At 46.4% G+C, this 14,581-nt stretch overlaps 1 protein-coding gene across 17 annotated transcripts in view; it reads left to right on the top strand.

Moving 5' to 3' along the window:
* The window catches only part of tnika (TRAF2 and NCK interacting kinase a), a 50,401-nt gene that overhangs the window by 24,477 nt on the left and 11,343 nt on the right, over positions 1-14,581 (top strand). For 4 of the 17 annotated variants that reach the window (XM_062557486.1, XM_062557487.1, XM_037485816.2 and 1 more), the window contains 15 exons: positions 1,099-1,155; positions 2,050-2,175; positions 3,659-3,769; positions 4,949-5,039; positions 5,498-5,628; positions 5,715-5,769; positions 6,314-6,392; positions 6,483-6,658; positions 7,336-7,402; positions 7,501-7,708; positions 8,353-8,469; positions 9,239-9,325; positions 10,276-10,467; positions 10,804-11,382; positions 14,235-14,399. In XM_062557486.1, the coding sequence (XP_062413470.1) occupies positions 1,099-1,155; positions 2,050-2,175; positions 3,659-3,769; positions 4,949-5,039; positions 5,498-5,628; positions 5,715-5,769; positions 6,314-6,392; positions 6,483-6,658; positions 7,336-7,402; positions 7,501-7,708; positions 8,353-8,469; positions 9,239-9,325; positions 10,276-10,467; positions 10,804-11,382; positions 14,235-14,399 (2,241 nt within the window). The remainder of the gene's footprint in view (positions 1-1,098; positions 1,156-2,049; positions 2,176-3,658; positions 3,770-4,948; positions 5,040-5,497; positions 5,629-5,714; positions 5,770-6,313; positions 6,393-6,482; positions 6,659-7,335; positions 7,403-7,500; positions 7,709-8,352; positions 8,470-9,238; positions 9,326-10,275; positions 10,468-10,803; positions 11,383-14,234; positions 14,400-14,581) is intronic. The other 13 variants (XM_062557489.1, XM_037485826.2, XM_037485821.2 and 10 more) reach the window with 5 other exon arrangements.

The following is a 14,581-nucleotide window of genomic DNA, read 5'->3' on the forward strand; positions in this document are numbered from 1 at the left end:
TATTTTGCAGTTTATAAATGTTTACATTGAATTACCTCTTACTCTCAAGCTATTCATTAAATAAAGTGAGTTTTAGCGAGCCTCTGGGTACATTTGATTTGTCAAAATGAAATGAAACCAGAATGGAAGGCAGGATGACTAATGGCCTGTGGCAGGGTGCTACTGTTAGAAATGACAAAACATGAAACCACCAACCTTTTCACAGCGATATGCAGTGCTTCCGTTCTTATTGTAGCATTTCAAGCCTTTGTTTTGGCTGTAGCGTTCATTATTAGAATGGCTCTTTGATTACAGCCCTCAGGAGGCGTTTCAGGGCCAGGTCCTTGATGCCATCTGGTTTATACTCCAACACTTTCACCAAGAAAACAGACCTGCTCTTGTTTTGTGTTTTGTGTGTGTGTGTGTGTGTGTGTGTGTGTGTGTGTGTAGTGGTCTGTCTGGGCCGCTGCTGCTAAGCTGTTCTGCTCAGAGTGTTGCCTGCTAATGAGTCGATTCCAGACAGGTGGACGTAATAGCCGGCAGTGGTTTTAGCGACCAGCGCTATTAGCTTCATTAGCTAATCACAGTCACAGATGCTTTGCTGCAAAGGAACCACTTGGGTCTTCCAATCGTCCCGCAGCTTCCAATCGCCCGGCTCCTCGCCTCCGTTCTCCCCCAGGCTTCTGCCTAGCCTCCATATTACACAACCCAGACGAGTGTCGGAGTTTCATCATTTTGACACTGGTTTGGTGGCATGCTGCAACTACAAATTGGTGTTACAATCCCTTGTGTTTGACCACATAGAGTTTTGTGTGTCAGACACATTTAATGTTTGAAAACGACGATACTCTCCAAAGATGATGCTCACCAATCAGGAAATGTGTCTTTGTTTTGTAAAAAAAAGACTTAAAGATTTAAAGTTGGTTAAAGATGATGCATTTGAATTAATGTCTGATGAGACAAGTGGATGGTTTTCGGATCAGAAAACTTATATAATTCGAGGCCTTTATGATTTAAAAATCAGGAGGCTAGAGGCAGCACCAGAATACATAGTAACTCATGTGTTGTCCACTGTTACTTATTGCATTTAATACATGTTTCCTTTCCTCCTTTCACCAGGGGCGCCATGTTAAGACTGGCCAACTGGCAGCCATCAAGGTCATGGATGTCACCGGGGTAAGACACACACCTAGACGCGTGTGCTGACCACACGAGCACGCACACGCGTGTGCAATTCATCTCAAGTGATTACACCACCGCTGTCGACCGTGTCATCTAATTATGAGCCATGAGTCTGTGTGTGTGTGTGTGTGTGTGTGTGTGTGTGTGTGTGATGGTGCAGAGAGGAAACCAGGACATGCCTATTGCTATAGTAATATTAGCCGGAGGTATCAGGGCAGCAGTGTAGTCTCGGCCGTGTCTGTGAAGCGGGAGAGTGTCTCAGTTCTATTTAGAGCTCCTCTCAGCCTAAGCCTCCCTGTCAACGCTGCAGGAATGAAGCAACGGAGGAGCCGATGAATGAATAGAAGCATGATTGACCTAATATGGAAATGAACATATGCGTGTGCGTGGAGAGGAACGTGAAATGTGTGTTCAATCTGCAGCGTAAACAATGAATGCATGAATAAATCTGGTTAAATACAAAACAAAATAAATGGCCTTTTTAATTGATGATTAGAAATTAAATGGAGAGCAAACGCGACATTGCTAATTCAATGAGCCGTTGCTGTTCAAAAGCAGCTTACTTAAACAAGCTTTTGTGTTCTTGCGGCTGATGAACACCAAATTGAAGTAATCAAGGCGGACATTTCTGATGTTGTGCATAATGAATAAAGAATTGAGAAGTAACCAACTGCCGCCACAACAACGTGTTTCAACTGCTTTTAGGGTGTGGCAGTAACTCCCTAAACGGATGTAATTAAAAAGTAACCAACTGTCTGATCGGTTCTTCAGAATCCAAAAAGATTTCAAATGCAAACTCATCCACAAAAGTGTCACCATCCTGTTAATATGTACGAGGGGTCACAGAGACACGGCGCCTGTTGATATCTCTTCTCCTGTGTGTGTCAGGATGAGGAAGAGGAGATTAAAGCAGAAATTAACATGCTGAAGAAATACAGTCACCATCGGAACATCGCCACCTACTACGGAGCGTTCATCAAGAAGAACCCCCCGGGCATAGATGACCAGCTATGGGTACGCCATTAACTTTGCTTATTCCTGTTGTCTGTTCCTATTTCTCCTGCAGCTTTGCGTTGGTGTGTTTGTGCAGGCCTTTTTTGAGCTTTTTGTGCGAAAGTGTAGATGTCCCTGTGACATTGTGTGAAAGAAGTGAGTTTGTTCATGCAAGCAGCGACCGCCGGTCTGTGTGCTTTGGAAAATGTATACATATTTAATGTGTGTGTCTGTGTGTGCGTCTGTGAACGTTATAAAGGATACGACTTAGTGTGTGGCTGGCTGGATGCTGTAATAAATCATGAGTTAACACCATCTAAGGTAGCCCTCTTTTCTCTGATCCCGGTGCATTCATCACACAACAATGGAATGACACACACATACACACACACATACAGTATATGCATGTACACAGAGCGGCCAGATCTATTGCCTGCATAATCCCCCCTGACTCAACAGCTGCCAGCTTTCCATGTTTGTGTGTGTTGGGGAGGTTTAATCAGTGCACAAGCTGCATGTCTGTGCACTTTGACATATGTCGCCTCGCGTATCTGCGCATGTGAGTGTGTTACATACAGCGTCTTTGCGCGTCTGAGTACACGTGCGCGGCATGATCGAGATGGGTCGGGCCATTACTGGCCCAGTCTGCGTCATCCAGAGCGACGATGGGAGAAACTTGAATAAAGGTCACAACTGACCAGCTGAAGTTTTGCCCGCAAATCTCTTCCAATTTAATAAGAGGGGAGGGTGGAGGAGAGGAGAGGAGAGGAGAGGAGAGGAGAGGAGAGGAGAGGAGAGGAGAGGAGAGGGAAGGATGGAGGCGAGAGGCAGCTCTTGATGGAGGGGGAAAACGGGGTGGACAGAATGGGCACATTGTGTTTGGTTCAAGAGATTCACGACTTAATTCATTCATGTGATCTGGTGACCCCGTTGAGTCAGTTTGTGCGGTAGTTCCTGCGGGGTGTGTGACAGTGAGGAGTGGCAGGGACATGGCCGTCTTCATGTGTGTTGCTCTCTGCGTTAGCCGTGCTGCTTCAGTGATGTGATTATGGGGTCTGTTTCTATTCCTTATGATGTGCGCAATGTAAATAAAGCTGTTTCTTTTCTGTACATATTCATCATTAGCACTATATAAAAACAAGGTACTTTTACCCTTTTCAATGTTTTCTGATGTTTTTTAGAAAATAATTGTCAAAGGATAATTGTAAAAATGTCATTGATAGTAAATGAAAGAAGTAGTCATTTTATTTAAATTGTTAAAATGAAAACAAACGAAAAACCAAATTAAACGAAAGTTTTACAAACAATTGAGTTATTTGCCGTTTAACAACAATGCTGATATTGGCACGTAGTTCTATCGTCCTATACGTAAGGCTCCTTCCTGACTCGATATGTCACCGGCCACCTCGGTAAGTTGCTCAATGGGAGTTACTTGCTGGAACGGATCTTTGGGAACATTTCTCTCTTTAGCAGAACAGTCCTAATCAACCTTTCGTGTGCTCAGCTCGTCATGGAGTTCTGTGGAGCCGGCTCGGTGACGGACTTGATCAAGAACACGAAGGGAAACTCTCTGAAAGAGGAGTGGACCGCTTACATCTGCCGAGAGATCCTCAGGGTAGGTGCCCATGTTGTTTAAGTCATTGATTCAATCATTCCCTCCTCCATGAGAATTAAGCAATTACTGAATGTGATGCTGGAGAAACTGAGAGAGATCCCGGTTCAAGTTTTCCTTCTCAAAGCATGAATAGGACTTCAACACGTCATGTATTATGCACGTTGGTTAATTTTAGGTCGCTCCTCGAGAATGATTCATAAGACACATATTCTCATAAGGTAGATCAGAATGGCCTCCGTCAAATGGTCATCCCAAATGTAAGTTTCATTTTTATCAAGCAGCGCACAGCGGACGGATCAAGCTCATTCATTTGAGAGCTAAAAAGAGGCATCGCAATAAGAATTCCTCTTCATAGTATTCCCATGCTTTGATAGCGGGGTATCTGTGTTTTGGCGGGATGTAAAAGCAATGCATTGAAATTGTTCTTTGGGAAATCCAAGTCATTCTCCCACATCTTATCTAACTATCTGTAACTCAGTGTTTTCGTGCTGAGGGCTGCACACACATAGTGCGGCTTTGAACTAAAGCAACAACGTTTTCCTTTCATCCACTTTTATTTCTTCCTTCACCCCTCATCTGGCATCTTATTTTGTGCTCTCTGCTTCCTTTCTTCCTGCTATGATTTTGTCTTGCTTCTTTCTGTGAGCATTTGTCCACTTACATTTTGTCTTTGTCTTCTTTCTCTCTGGCTGTTTTTCATTGTGGTTTTATTGTGTCTTCCTCTTTTTCCCTTAAATACTTTTTACTCTGCCAATTGTCTGGTAATTGTTATAGAGTCTTCTAACTTCAATACATCAAAGATATACGTGTGATCGGTTGAGACATGTAGTCAATGTTATTCTTATTATTTGTTCAGTCTGTACATTAAAAAAGAAAACATTTCCAGACAGTCTTTGCTCAAAATAATGAACTTCAGGTTGTGTATGTTGTGCCCAAATGAACATAAACATGACTAAATTTACTACATTCACCAAGAGTTGCAAACAGCGTCCCTCTCTGGAGGGACAAGTCTTTTTGGCATTTGAAGGTCAGAGGTCAAGGTCAGCTACACGTTAACAACTACAGCTGCTAGTCCGTCTGAAGGACATTTTCTTCCTTTTATAAATAAGCTCTCTATGATTAATAGTAGTAACCATGACTTGGCGTTCCTTCACCGTGTGTCTCTGTCGCCGTCTGCAGGGTCTGACTCATCTCCATCAGCACAAGGTCATCCACAGAGACATCAAGGGACAGAACGTCCTGCTGACTGAGAACGCAGAGGTCAAACTAGGTCAGTCCGTCATCCAGCCCCACTCGGCGAAACGGCTTTAGGATTGAGAGGGCAGTGTGACGTGTAGCATTTCAGATGGGTCAGAGTTGTGTACAAGCGTGCGTGTGTGTGTGTGTGTGTGTGTGTGTGTGTGTGTGGGGCTTCTCTTTCTTATTTTATGCTGAATACCAGCCTACTCATCTCTCTGCAGCTCGGCCACCTCTCGTGTTGCAGATTGCTGAAGAATTGACTCTCTCTCTCTTCCCCCTAAAGCCCAGTGGGGAGGGGATTACAGTGTGTGTGTGTATGTGTGTGTTTGTAAATGGAGAAAGCTTTTGCGGGTTGAGCGATTCGTTCCCCTTTTAGAGTCCATTATAGAATTTAGTAAAGCCCCAGTGGTGCCCTCCCACACACACACACACACACACAAAACGAAGGTTTAAGTAATGTGTTTTTGGTTGTGTTTATTTGCTCCGTAGTGGACTTTGGCGTGTCAGCCCAGTTGGACAGGACCGTGGGGAGGAGGAACACGTTCATCGGGACGCCGTACTGGATGGCGCCGGAGGTTATCGCCTGTGACGAGAACCCCGAGGCCACGTACGACTTCAAGGTGCTTCAACAGCCGCCCGAAGATGTCCGTTTGTGGGGCGTCTTTTGATCCCCCCGTGTATTCACGTGCTGTGTCTCTCATTGCAGAGTGATTTATGGTCCCTGGGAATCACAGCGATAGAGATGGCTGAAGGGGCGCCACGTACGTACCGCTGCAACGACACACACCTCTGCCTCACATCCTTCCTTTATTGCCACAGCAGTCGATCAGTGAAATAGAGTCATTTTTTTCTGTCCAGGCCAAAGAGCCATTTTAGGATTGGTTGTGCAATTGCTTTTACTTTATTTTTTTGCACGCAGTCATCATGATTTCTATCGTGGAAAAAAACAACTTCCAAGGTCCGACTAAGCTGAAGTTGTAAAGTGATGTTTATCATCTAATCTAACTAGATGAGAATATTTCAGTGTGTGTGCTTCTAACGTCGGATGTGATGTATGTGTGTACTAAATCCAAAGTAATCACATTAATTACGATGCCAGCAACTGCTGGAAACACGACACACGTAGGAAGAACTGCAAGCTGGGGAAGAAGTCCTTTGTGAGATGGATGGTGGTGTCTCTCACTGTGCGTGTCTGAGTGTGTAAAAATAATAGGTTGTCAGGTTGATCAGATGAGAACAAACACAATGTTCTGCTGGAAACATTAACTCACCTGGGTTGTGTGTTCCTGCTATGTGAATCTTTAGCGCTGTGTGACATGCACCCGATGAGAGCCCTCTTCCTCATCCCGCGCAATCCCGCCCCCAGACTCAAGTCAAAGAAGTGGTGAGTGTGAAAGGTCCAGAACTCCACCGAAAGCAGGATTACCCGTTCAGGCATACATTCGATTACAGCAGTTTGTGTTTGTGGACTCAGGTCCAAGAAGTTCCAGTCGTTCATAGAGAGCTGTCTGGTCAAAAGCCACAGCCAGAGACCCAGCACCGAGCAGCTTCTCAAACACCCGTTCATCCGAGAGCTGCCCAACGAGAGGCAGATCCGCATCCAGCTGAAGGACCACATCGACCGCACCAAGAAGAAGAGAGGAGAGAGGGGTGAGGAGGACCTACGTGGCAAATGCATGTTTTCTGTGACTGTCTCTCAATTTTACAGTAATTCTGGATTATTAACATTCAGGGCTCTGCCATGACTCAATATAATCTAACAAATTATCGTGATTCATAATTGAATCTTCTAAACTCATCACAACAAATAGCACGCTCACTCACTATTCTTTGCAAAGCACAGACAGACGGGAAAGAGGCAGGTCATGTTTGTGACGGACCTCCATTGCACTCCCCCACCACGCACAAACACACAGTCTGAGCGATGGACTGACACTCTGTAAGATCTACATTAACCGCTTCAAGGAACCAGCTGACACTTTGTCAGGGCAGGTCCGTGCGGATGTTGCTCAGCAAGAGCCGCGCCGCCTCCACGACCGTTTATGCTTTAAGACCCGTTTTACTGGAAAAGCTCCGAGCAAATGTCCTCCACCTCGCTACACACGGTAAAATAGCAATTTATGCTCTTATTCAAAGCGGCTATCAGAAAGGGCCTTGAAGGAGTGGGGATGTGGCAATGCAAGAAGGGTGAACAAAGGTAGTTCAAGTGGAAAATGAATAACAGGAAATGGAATGAATGCCTTTGCTGGCTGCTAGTTATTGCCTTAGTCACTTTCCTATGATGTTTGTCTCTTACATTGTTTCTCTCTCCTCTCTCTCTCGATCAGATGAGACAGAGTACGAGTACAGCGGCAGTGAAGAGGAGGATGAAGAAAGGGAAATGGGTGAACCAAGGTCAGTGTCCCCGCACGCTGTTCTTCGCAGAACGCACATGACTCGTATTCCCCAACTCGAATCGTCCCCGACCCCGTCTTAATATGGTCTATTCGCAGCTCCATCATCAACGTCCCCGGAGAGTCGACCCTGAGGCGGGACTTCCTGCGCCTCCAGCTGGCCAATAAGGAGCGATCGGAAGCGCAGCGGCGGCAGCAGCAGCAGCAGCTGGAGCAGCAGCAGAATGAGGAGCACAAGCGCCTGCTGTTGGCTGAGAGACAGAAACGCATCGAGGAGCAGAAGGAGCAGAGAAGGCGTCTGGAGGAGGTACGCTGCAGGAGGTTTCCCACGTTGACCTTCGACCTTGTGCAATGCGTCCATCTAGGGCAGTTATTAAGTCACACGGCGAAAGTCAACCCGAGACCTTAAGTTTGGCTCTCCATGCTCCATGTTATACACTTTAAAGCCTGTTTTTAGACATAAAGTGCCCCATTCGGGCAGATCACACTTGCAAAACATTTCCTTCACCATTTGGTGGAGAGGGAGAGCGGTACAGAGACACACACACACACACACACACACACACACACACACACACACATGCAGCCTTTCCCCAGCGTCCCTCTCTTAGTTCCAGAGTGTGGGTTTATAGAATAAAATCCTCAGCCCATAATCTGTGAGCTCTCTCCGGGTTACCACCAGGCTTTGCCTCCAAACGCACAGCGAGGCACCATGACTCGTCTCTACTGACATGACGCCGCCACTCAGGGCCGAGTGTGCGTCCCCGAGTGCCACGAATTTGTATTTCTGCGGCCTGTGTTCATTTATGAATGGAATTCCTTCCATAATTGATGCAAGAATTCAGTTAGTTTTAGAAAAAAAGGGGGTCTCTCTGCTGAGACACGATTTCTTAATTTCAATCCTGAAATGTTCTCTGGCATCTTCTTGTGCTTGGTGTGTCCTCCTAACAGCAGCAGCAGCGAGAGCGAGAGCTCAGGAAGCAGCATGAGAGGGAACAGAGGAGGCGCTACGAGGAAATGGAGCAGCTCCGGAGAGAGGAAGAGAGGAGGCATTCGGAGAGAGAACAGGTCTATGCGCTTACTGTGATATTACACTGATATACAGTGTGGTGCCGGGCAAATGTGTGCTATTATGACAACTCGGGCCCAGAATCTCTTATTTTCCCTTAAACTTGTTTTTTTTTATTTTCATGGAAAAATTGTCCTGAATCTGAATCTGATTGTACTTCAGTCGCCTGAAAACACCTTACTCCCCTCACTCTATCTATTATTTATAAGTGGCAATAGACAATCTTTCAACTTACTACCCAAATTAACCAAGGTGTGTAGCAGCTGAGATGTAAATGTATGTGTGTTTCTCAAGCCGGCTCCCTTTACTCTGCCTGGGATCCTTTTGCTACTTTGGATCCTGCTCTTGTATTTCATTTGATTTTATTGTATTCTCCCCAGTAGTAGACATCCTCTTCTGCTTCTTTTCCCTCGTCCTCTCTTTGAACTCTCTGCTGTGTGGATGTTTATTTATTTAGCTCTCATTGCTCTGTTATTATCCTCCCACGCTTTTCTCGTGTTCTGGAAGGAGCCGTTTTTTTGTTCTCCGTCTCTTTGACAAATATCCTTCTGTAATTCATTACAATTGTTCAAGAACATGGTCTCCCTAGCTTCATCTGGCTTCTGACGACTCTCATCTTCTCTCCTTATTCACAGCCACTTTAGGAGATCATCTTCTCTGCATATTTTTCCTTTTAACCTCAGCTGTCTCTGTTGGTGATTGGATGTTCAGATTTCCTGATCTTTCTCTCGGTCTATTTCTATCTTCTTGTGCCGACACGCTGCTCAGGAGTATATCCGTAGACAGCTGGAAGAGGAACAGAGGCAGTTAGAGATTCTCCAGCAGCAGCTACTGCAGGAACAGGCATTGCTGATGGTAACTGAAGCCCTCACTTGTGCCACTTGTGCTCCCCACCTGTGCTGTGTGGCCCCCTGTCCCCGGTGCATGTTGTACAGAGGGACTGACTGTGAGGGAATCCACAGTCTGAGTCACTCAACCGTGACACATGGAACAGCAGCCGCGAATTGCTTGTCTCTAAGGCTTGTGTTGACTTTATTTTTCGATCACTCATCGCATGAAGTGTACCATTTAGTTGGCTGGATCTCAAAAGACTCCCCCAGAGGGGGCGGGGAAAAGGATTTTGTCAGCCCCAATCACGTTTGGCCCACACAAAGTGAGAACATCGAAGAGAAAGTAGGACGTTGTTGTTTTCCTCAGAGGGGTTTCTGTCAGTGCCCCAGTCCTCTCCAGGGATACAGCTTTGTGTTTTATTACTGCAAGCAATCCACAGCATGTCTTGTGGCATTTCTCCACTGCTCTCTATATCAAATGTTGAACAAAAAATATATATTCGAAGAAACCTTTTGAGATCCAACCTTTTAAAGCCCCAGAGGCCACAGCCACACCATCACACACCAAAACGGCGTCTACCTTTCCCTCCGTACTGTCATCTTTCCTTCCCTCTCTGTAAATTTCCTTGTCCCTTAATCCATCATCAGCCTTCACATTTTCAAATCAATTTTTTAAAGGTACGTGTTGATGTCCCCGATTCCGTTGGTGTTTATCTGTTCTGCTTGGCTATATTTGTTAATGCATGTTGCAATAATGCAATACAAGTTATCCATAAGTAGTAATTGTAAGAAACTCCTAATTCTGTTCCGGCTGATCACTGATAGATATGCAATAAAAGCTCACCTTGTTGTTAATCTCTCTGTGGCTCTCTCTCCCTTCTCATCCTCTCTTCCCTCCTCTTGATCTCCCTACCTTCCTCTCCTCCCTTATCCACCCTGCTTTCTTCCTGTCGTCCTCTCCCTATGCTCCTCCAGGAGTACAAACGCAAACAGATAGAGGAGCAGCGGCAGGCAGAGCGGCTGCAGAGGCAGCTCCAGCAGGAGAGAGCCTACCTTGTGTCTCTGCAGCAGCAGCAGCAGCAGGAGGGAAGGCAGGCAGAGAAGAAACCGCTTTACCACTACAAAGATATCAACAATCCCAGCGACAAGCCTGCCTGGGCTAAAGAGGTAAGTCTCAGTAATAACAGGCAGGAGTTATTTTTTTTAAGTTGTCAAATCATTGTGAGAGTAAAGGAAAAAAACGTTGTGTCCGAGGAAAGCAGTGCACTAAACACATGGAAAGTATTAGAGGTGATACAAGTAATGTGTAGCACATGAACCCCTTCTGTACACTTAACACCACGGGGGCCTTCTTGTGTTCTCAATATCTTGTTGAGCAGGTCTTCCTAAAAGCAGCTGTCCGTTTGAAATGAACGCTCGACTTCCATCATAATAATAACAGTGTCGTGTCTGCTTTGAATGTGTTTGTTTTGTCGCTTACACTCCTCTGACTCTGACTCTTAGGTCCCGAAGCAGCAGCATGTTCAGAGTAACCTGCCCCGCCCCCAACCACGACATCACCAGTCGTTCAACCGACCGGCTTCATCCCCCGTCCCTCACGGCCAACACAGAGCTCAGGCACCTAAGAGAGCCCAGTGCGATAATGCCCATCTCCTCCCCACCCAAATCCCCAACATCCGCATTTCCCTAGACCCCGGAGAAGCCCTCGATGCGGGGCTCTTGCAGGAGATAAGTCAGCAGGTCAGAGAGTTCAGGGCTAGTTCTAGGGGCCAAATTCCAGGGCCCATCCTGGAACACACTCCAGGCAAAGGGCCCAGTAAGGAGCCTACTAAGGGTAACAAAGGGCGTCCTAGAAAAGAGCCAGTCAGCCAGTCCAATCCAGTACCCAATCCATATCCTGTGGGGCCTCAGAAAGAGAAGCCTAGAGACAGGCCTCTCTCTGCGCCCAGTCAGGCAGCCATCCAGGGGCTAATGCCTCCTGACCCACAGTTTAAGGCCCCACAACCTCATCCTCAGCCGCCGGGACAGATCCAGGCACCTCAGTCTGGAACTAATCACTTATCCATCCCTGGGGTCAAACTGGTTAGTGGCTTTCGTCGCAGGTCACACTCACCGTGCAGTAGAATAGATGTAGACATAGAACCGGAGTATGAGGATGGATGGAGGAGAAGGTTCTCTACCGGCATGGTTAATAATGATCACTCCTCTCCATCCTTTCTTTGCAATGCTCTCCGCTCCCTCTCACCTAGAAGCAGGAGCTCCTTCTCGCCTGCCTCCAACAGTTTTCTTGAAGTCCCTGATAACAATCATTTACCTCGTCCTGGTACCCAATTAAAAGGTAGCTCCTCTATGTTTGACCTCAGTAGTTCCGCCCCGGCCGACATGCTTAAACACAACCTGGCTGAGGTTAAACGAATGAATGGCTCATATGACAACTTAAGTCCAACCTCCCCAAAACCTGGGTCAGCCCCGTGGTCAATCTGTACCTTTTCACCTCCATTTTCCCCCAACGACATTTTTCCCAACACACCCGGCAAATCGCCTTCACCTTTCCATGCCCACCTCATCCTGCCAAACCAGGCCTGCTATCCCGTCGTCATTTCCCCCGCGCCTAGCCCCCACTGCTCCCCCAACGGCTCTCCCTCTGGATCTCTCAACCAGATCTGCATCAACCCCGTTGATGCAGGTTTCCAGACCCTTATCTAACGCACACACACCTTACAGGCACACACACAAACACACTATTTTGTAGGTAAAAAAAGGAATTTCCAAGACCACCTGCATGATAACTACATGCTGAATTCCAATGCTTATCTAATTGTTGTAGCTTGTGTTCCCTTACCACCTCAAGGGTGCACACTCTTTTTCTATTTGATGGTTATATGGTGAATTTATAATCTAATCTGCTTAAAAATAGATAATAAAATTAGAAATAACAATAAAATCAACAAAAAAAAAACTACTGCCCTTTAACCAAATCTTGTCGGGATCTGTAACATGAGAACAAACCGCTGTTTGATTACTACAGATACAAAATGCCTAGGAGCAAGCAGGAACACGATCACGTGGAAACAGGAACATCAAGCTCAGGGTTCATAGGAAAAACACAAATGAAAAACAAACCGACGACAAGACGAGGGACACACATGGTGTAAACACACGCTGTCCAATCACCTTAAAATTAAACTAGATCTCATGAAGTAAGAAGTACAAGAGAATAATATATAGATAGCAAACCCACATTGGCATTAAGGATTGTATGAACATTCTTCTCTACAAAGTGTGTATTTGTGTGTGTTTTATTCTTAATCTACTTGTTTATTCTAAAACTTACTCTATTTTTACTGGGACTGAGATCCAGAGCAGAGGTGCTGATATCCAGGGGCAGTTTCTGACATCGCCCTGATGCATAGGTAGCTCAGTTAACACCCCTCCCACACTCTGCCCCCTAGTTACCCTTTCTTTACCCCCGTGTTGCCCTTTCCATCCATTGAACCACAAAGCACCATGGCGAGCCCGCTCTTCGCCATGTTGGTGTCGATCTCATCGGGGGGGGGGGGGGGGGGGCAGAAACCCACTCATCCCATCTTCTTTTTAGGTCAGTCAACCATTCAATCAACTCCTGCGTGGTGATGGGTGCAGGCCAGGTGGTGGTGGGATCCTTTATACACACCTGGATCCTCAGAGGATGTCCTCTGTCCTCCATCTTCTCTCCCTCCTAATATTTTTTCCTTGTCCTTTCTTAGTGTAGATGCCGCTGTGGCCACAATTAACTTCCTCCAAGTCTCTGTTTTAACATCTTTGAAGTATTGCCATGGTTGCACGTGCTTTATGGTGGGAGGCGAGGGATAAACCCGAACACGATGCATGAAAATGAAGATTTAAGGTGCACTACCCGAAATGTTTCTCTTCTGTAAAGGGATCCTTCTTTCCACTGAAGGTGGGTTGATGTTTATGCTAACCTTGATCACGTAAACATCAACAGATTAAACTCCACTTGGATCACAGCAGTGCTTCTACTGAATCATCGAATATTTATTTTTCAATTGGTTCTTTGTCTACAATTTGTCCTCCGTCCCCTTTCCTTCAAAGAGGACAACTAACAAAGTACCTGAGGCGCTTTCTGACACCTCACTAGTTGACTCCCCAGCGGGCAACTAACAAAAATCTGAGGAATGACACAGTATTGCATGGTTGTTCTGATCCAAGTCATAATCTTGATTAATCCCACAAGATTATGGGCTCATGTGGAATTACAGAAAGCCTCCAACGGGGATAGTTCTCATTGCGCACAGATGTTTACCTGGGGGCTATTGACACTGTGCCCCACTGAGCCATGACTCACCGTTGAGTCGATTCTTTAGAGTGGAAAAAGTGGGATTTGGGCCGTTTGGAGCCTTCTCTCGCTGCACAGAAAATAATCTGGTAATCTGATTACACCGGCAAGTAGACCTTTGTGCCTTACTCACTCAAATATTTGGTGCTCGTTGGCAATGGAGCTTATGTGCACTCCCACAAGTAGGTGGAAGCAGTCAATCAAGCCCTTATGTACACAGAAATCCAAACTGGGTTGGTATGTGTGCACCTATTCAGATTTAATTGATGGCTATAGAAGATTAGGCATCATTCTTGTACTGTACCAACAGCCACCAGACATTCGCATTGCTCAATGTGTGCCATGGAGACACGAAAACATTGCAAAGAAAACATTTCCACTGAATTTCTCAGAGCGGCCGTTTCCTCACGGCTCAGGATAAATTAGTGAGAAAACTGATACGAGACAAAGGCATAGTTGTCCCACGGCGCGATGGCAAGATTGTCTTGTGGCTGTAAGGCGGGCTCACTGGGAGGCGAGACCCGCAGCGGGTCGCGCGTGGTGATTGGTCGTGCGGCGTGCTTGGCTGTGAGTGATGGTGGCATGTGACCCGTCCCAGGTGGAGGAGCGATCTAAGCTGAACAGACAGAGCTCCCCAGCGCTGCCGCACAAAGTGGCCAACCGCATCTCCGACCCCTCCCTCCCTCCCCGCTCCGAGTCCTTCAGCAGTGGGGGCATGCAGCCCGCCCGCACCCCACCCACCCACCGCTCCATCGAACCACAGGTGTGTGTGTGTGTGTGTGTGTGTGTGTGTGTGTGTGTGTGTGTGTGTGTGTGCGTGTGTGTGTGTGTGTGTGTGTGTGTGTGTGTGTGTGTGTGTGTGTGTGTACCTGGGAGAAAAAGGATGAACAGCATATACAAACAAATAATTGCATAATCTCCTCCCTCCTTCAACACTTCCTTAAA

Source organism: Pungitius pungitius, chromosome 14, assembly GCF_949316345.1.
Source record: "Pungitius pungitius chromosome 14, fPunPun2.1, whole genome shotgun sequence".
Lineage (NCBI taxonomy): Eukaryota > Metazoa > Chordata > Actinopteri > Perciformes > Gasterosteidae > Pungitius > Pungitius pungitius.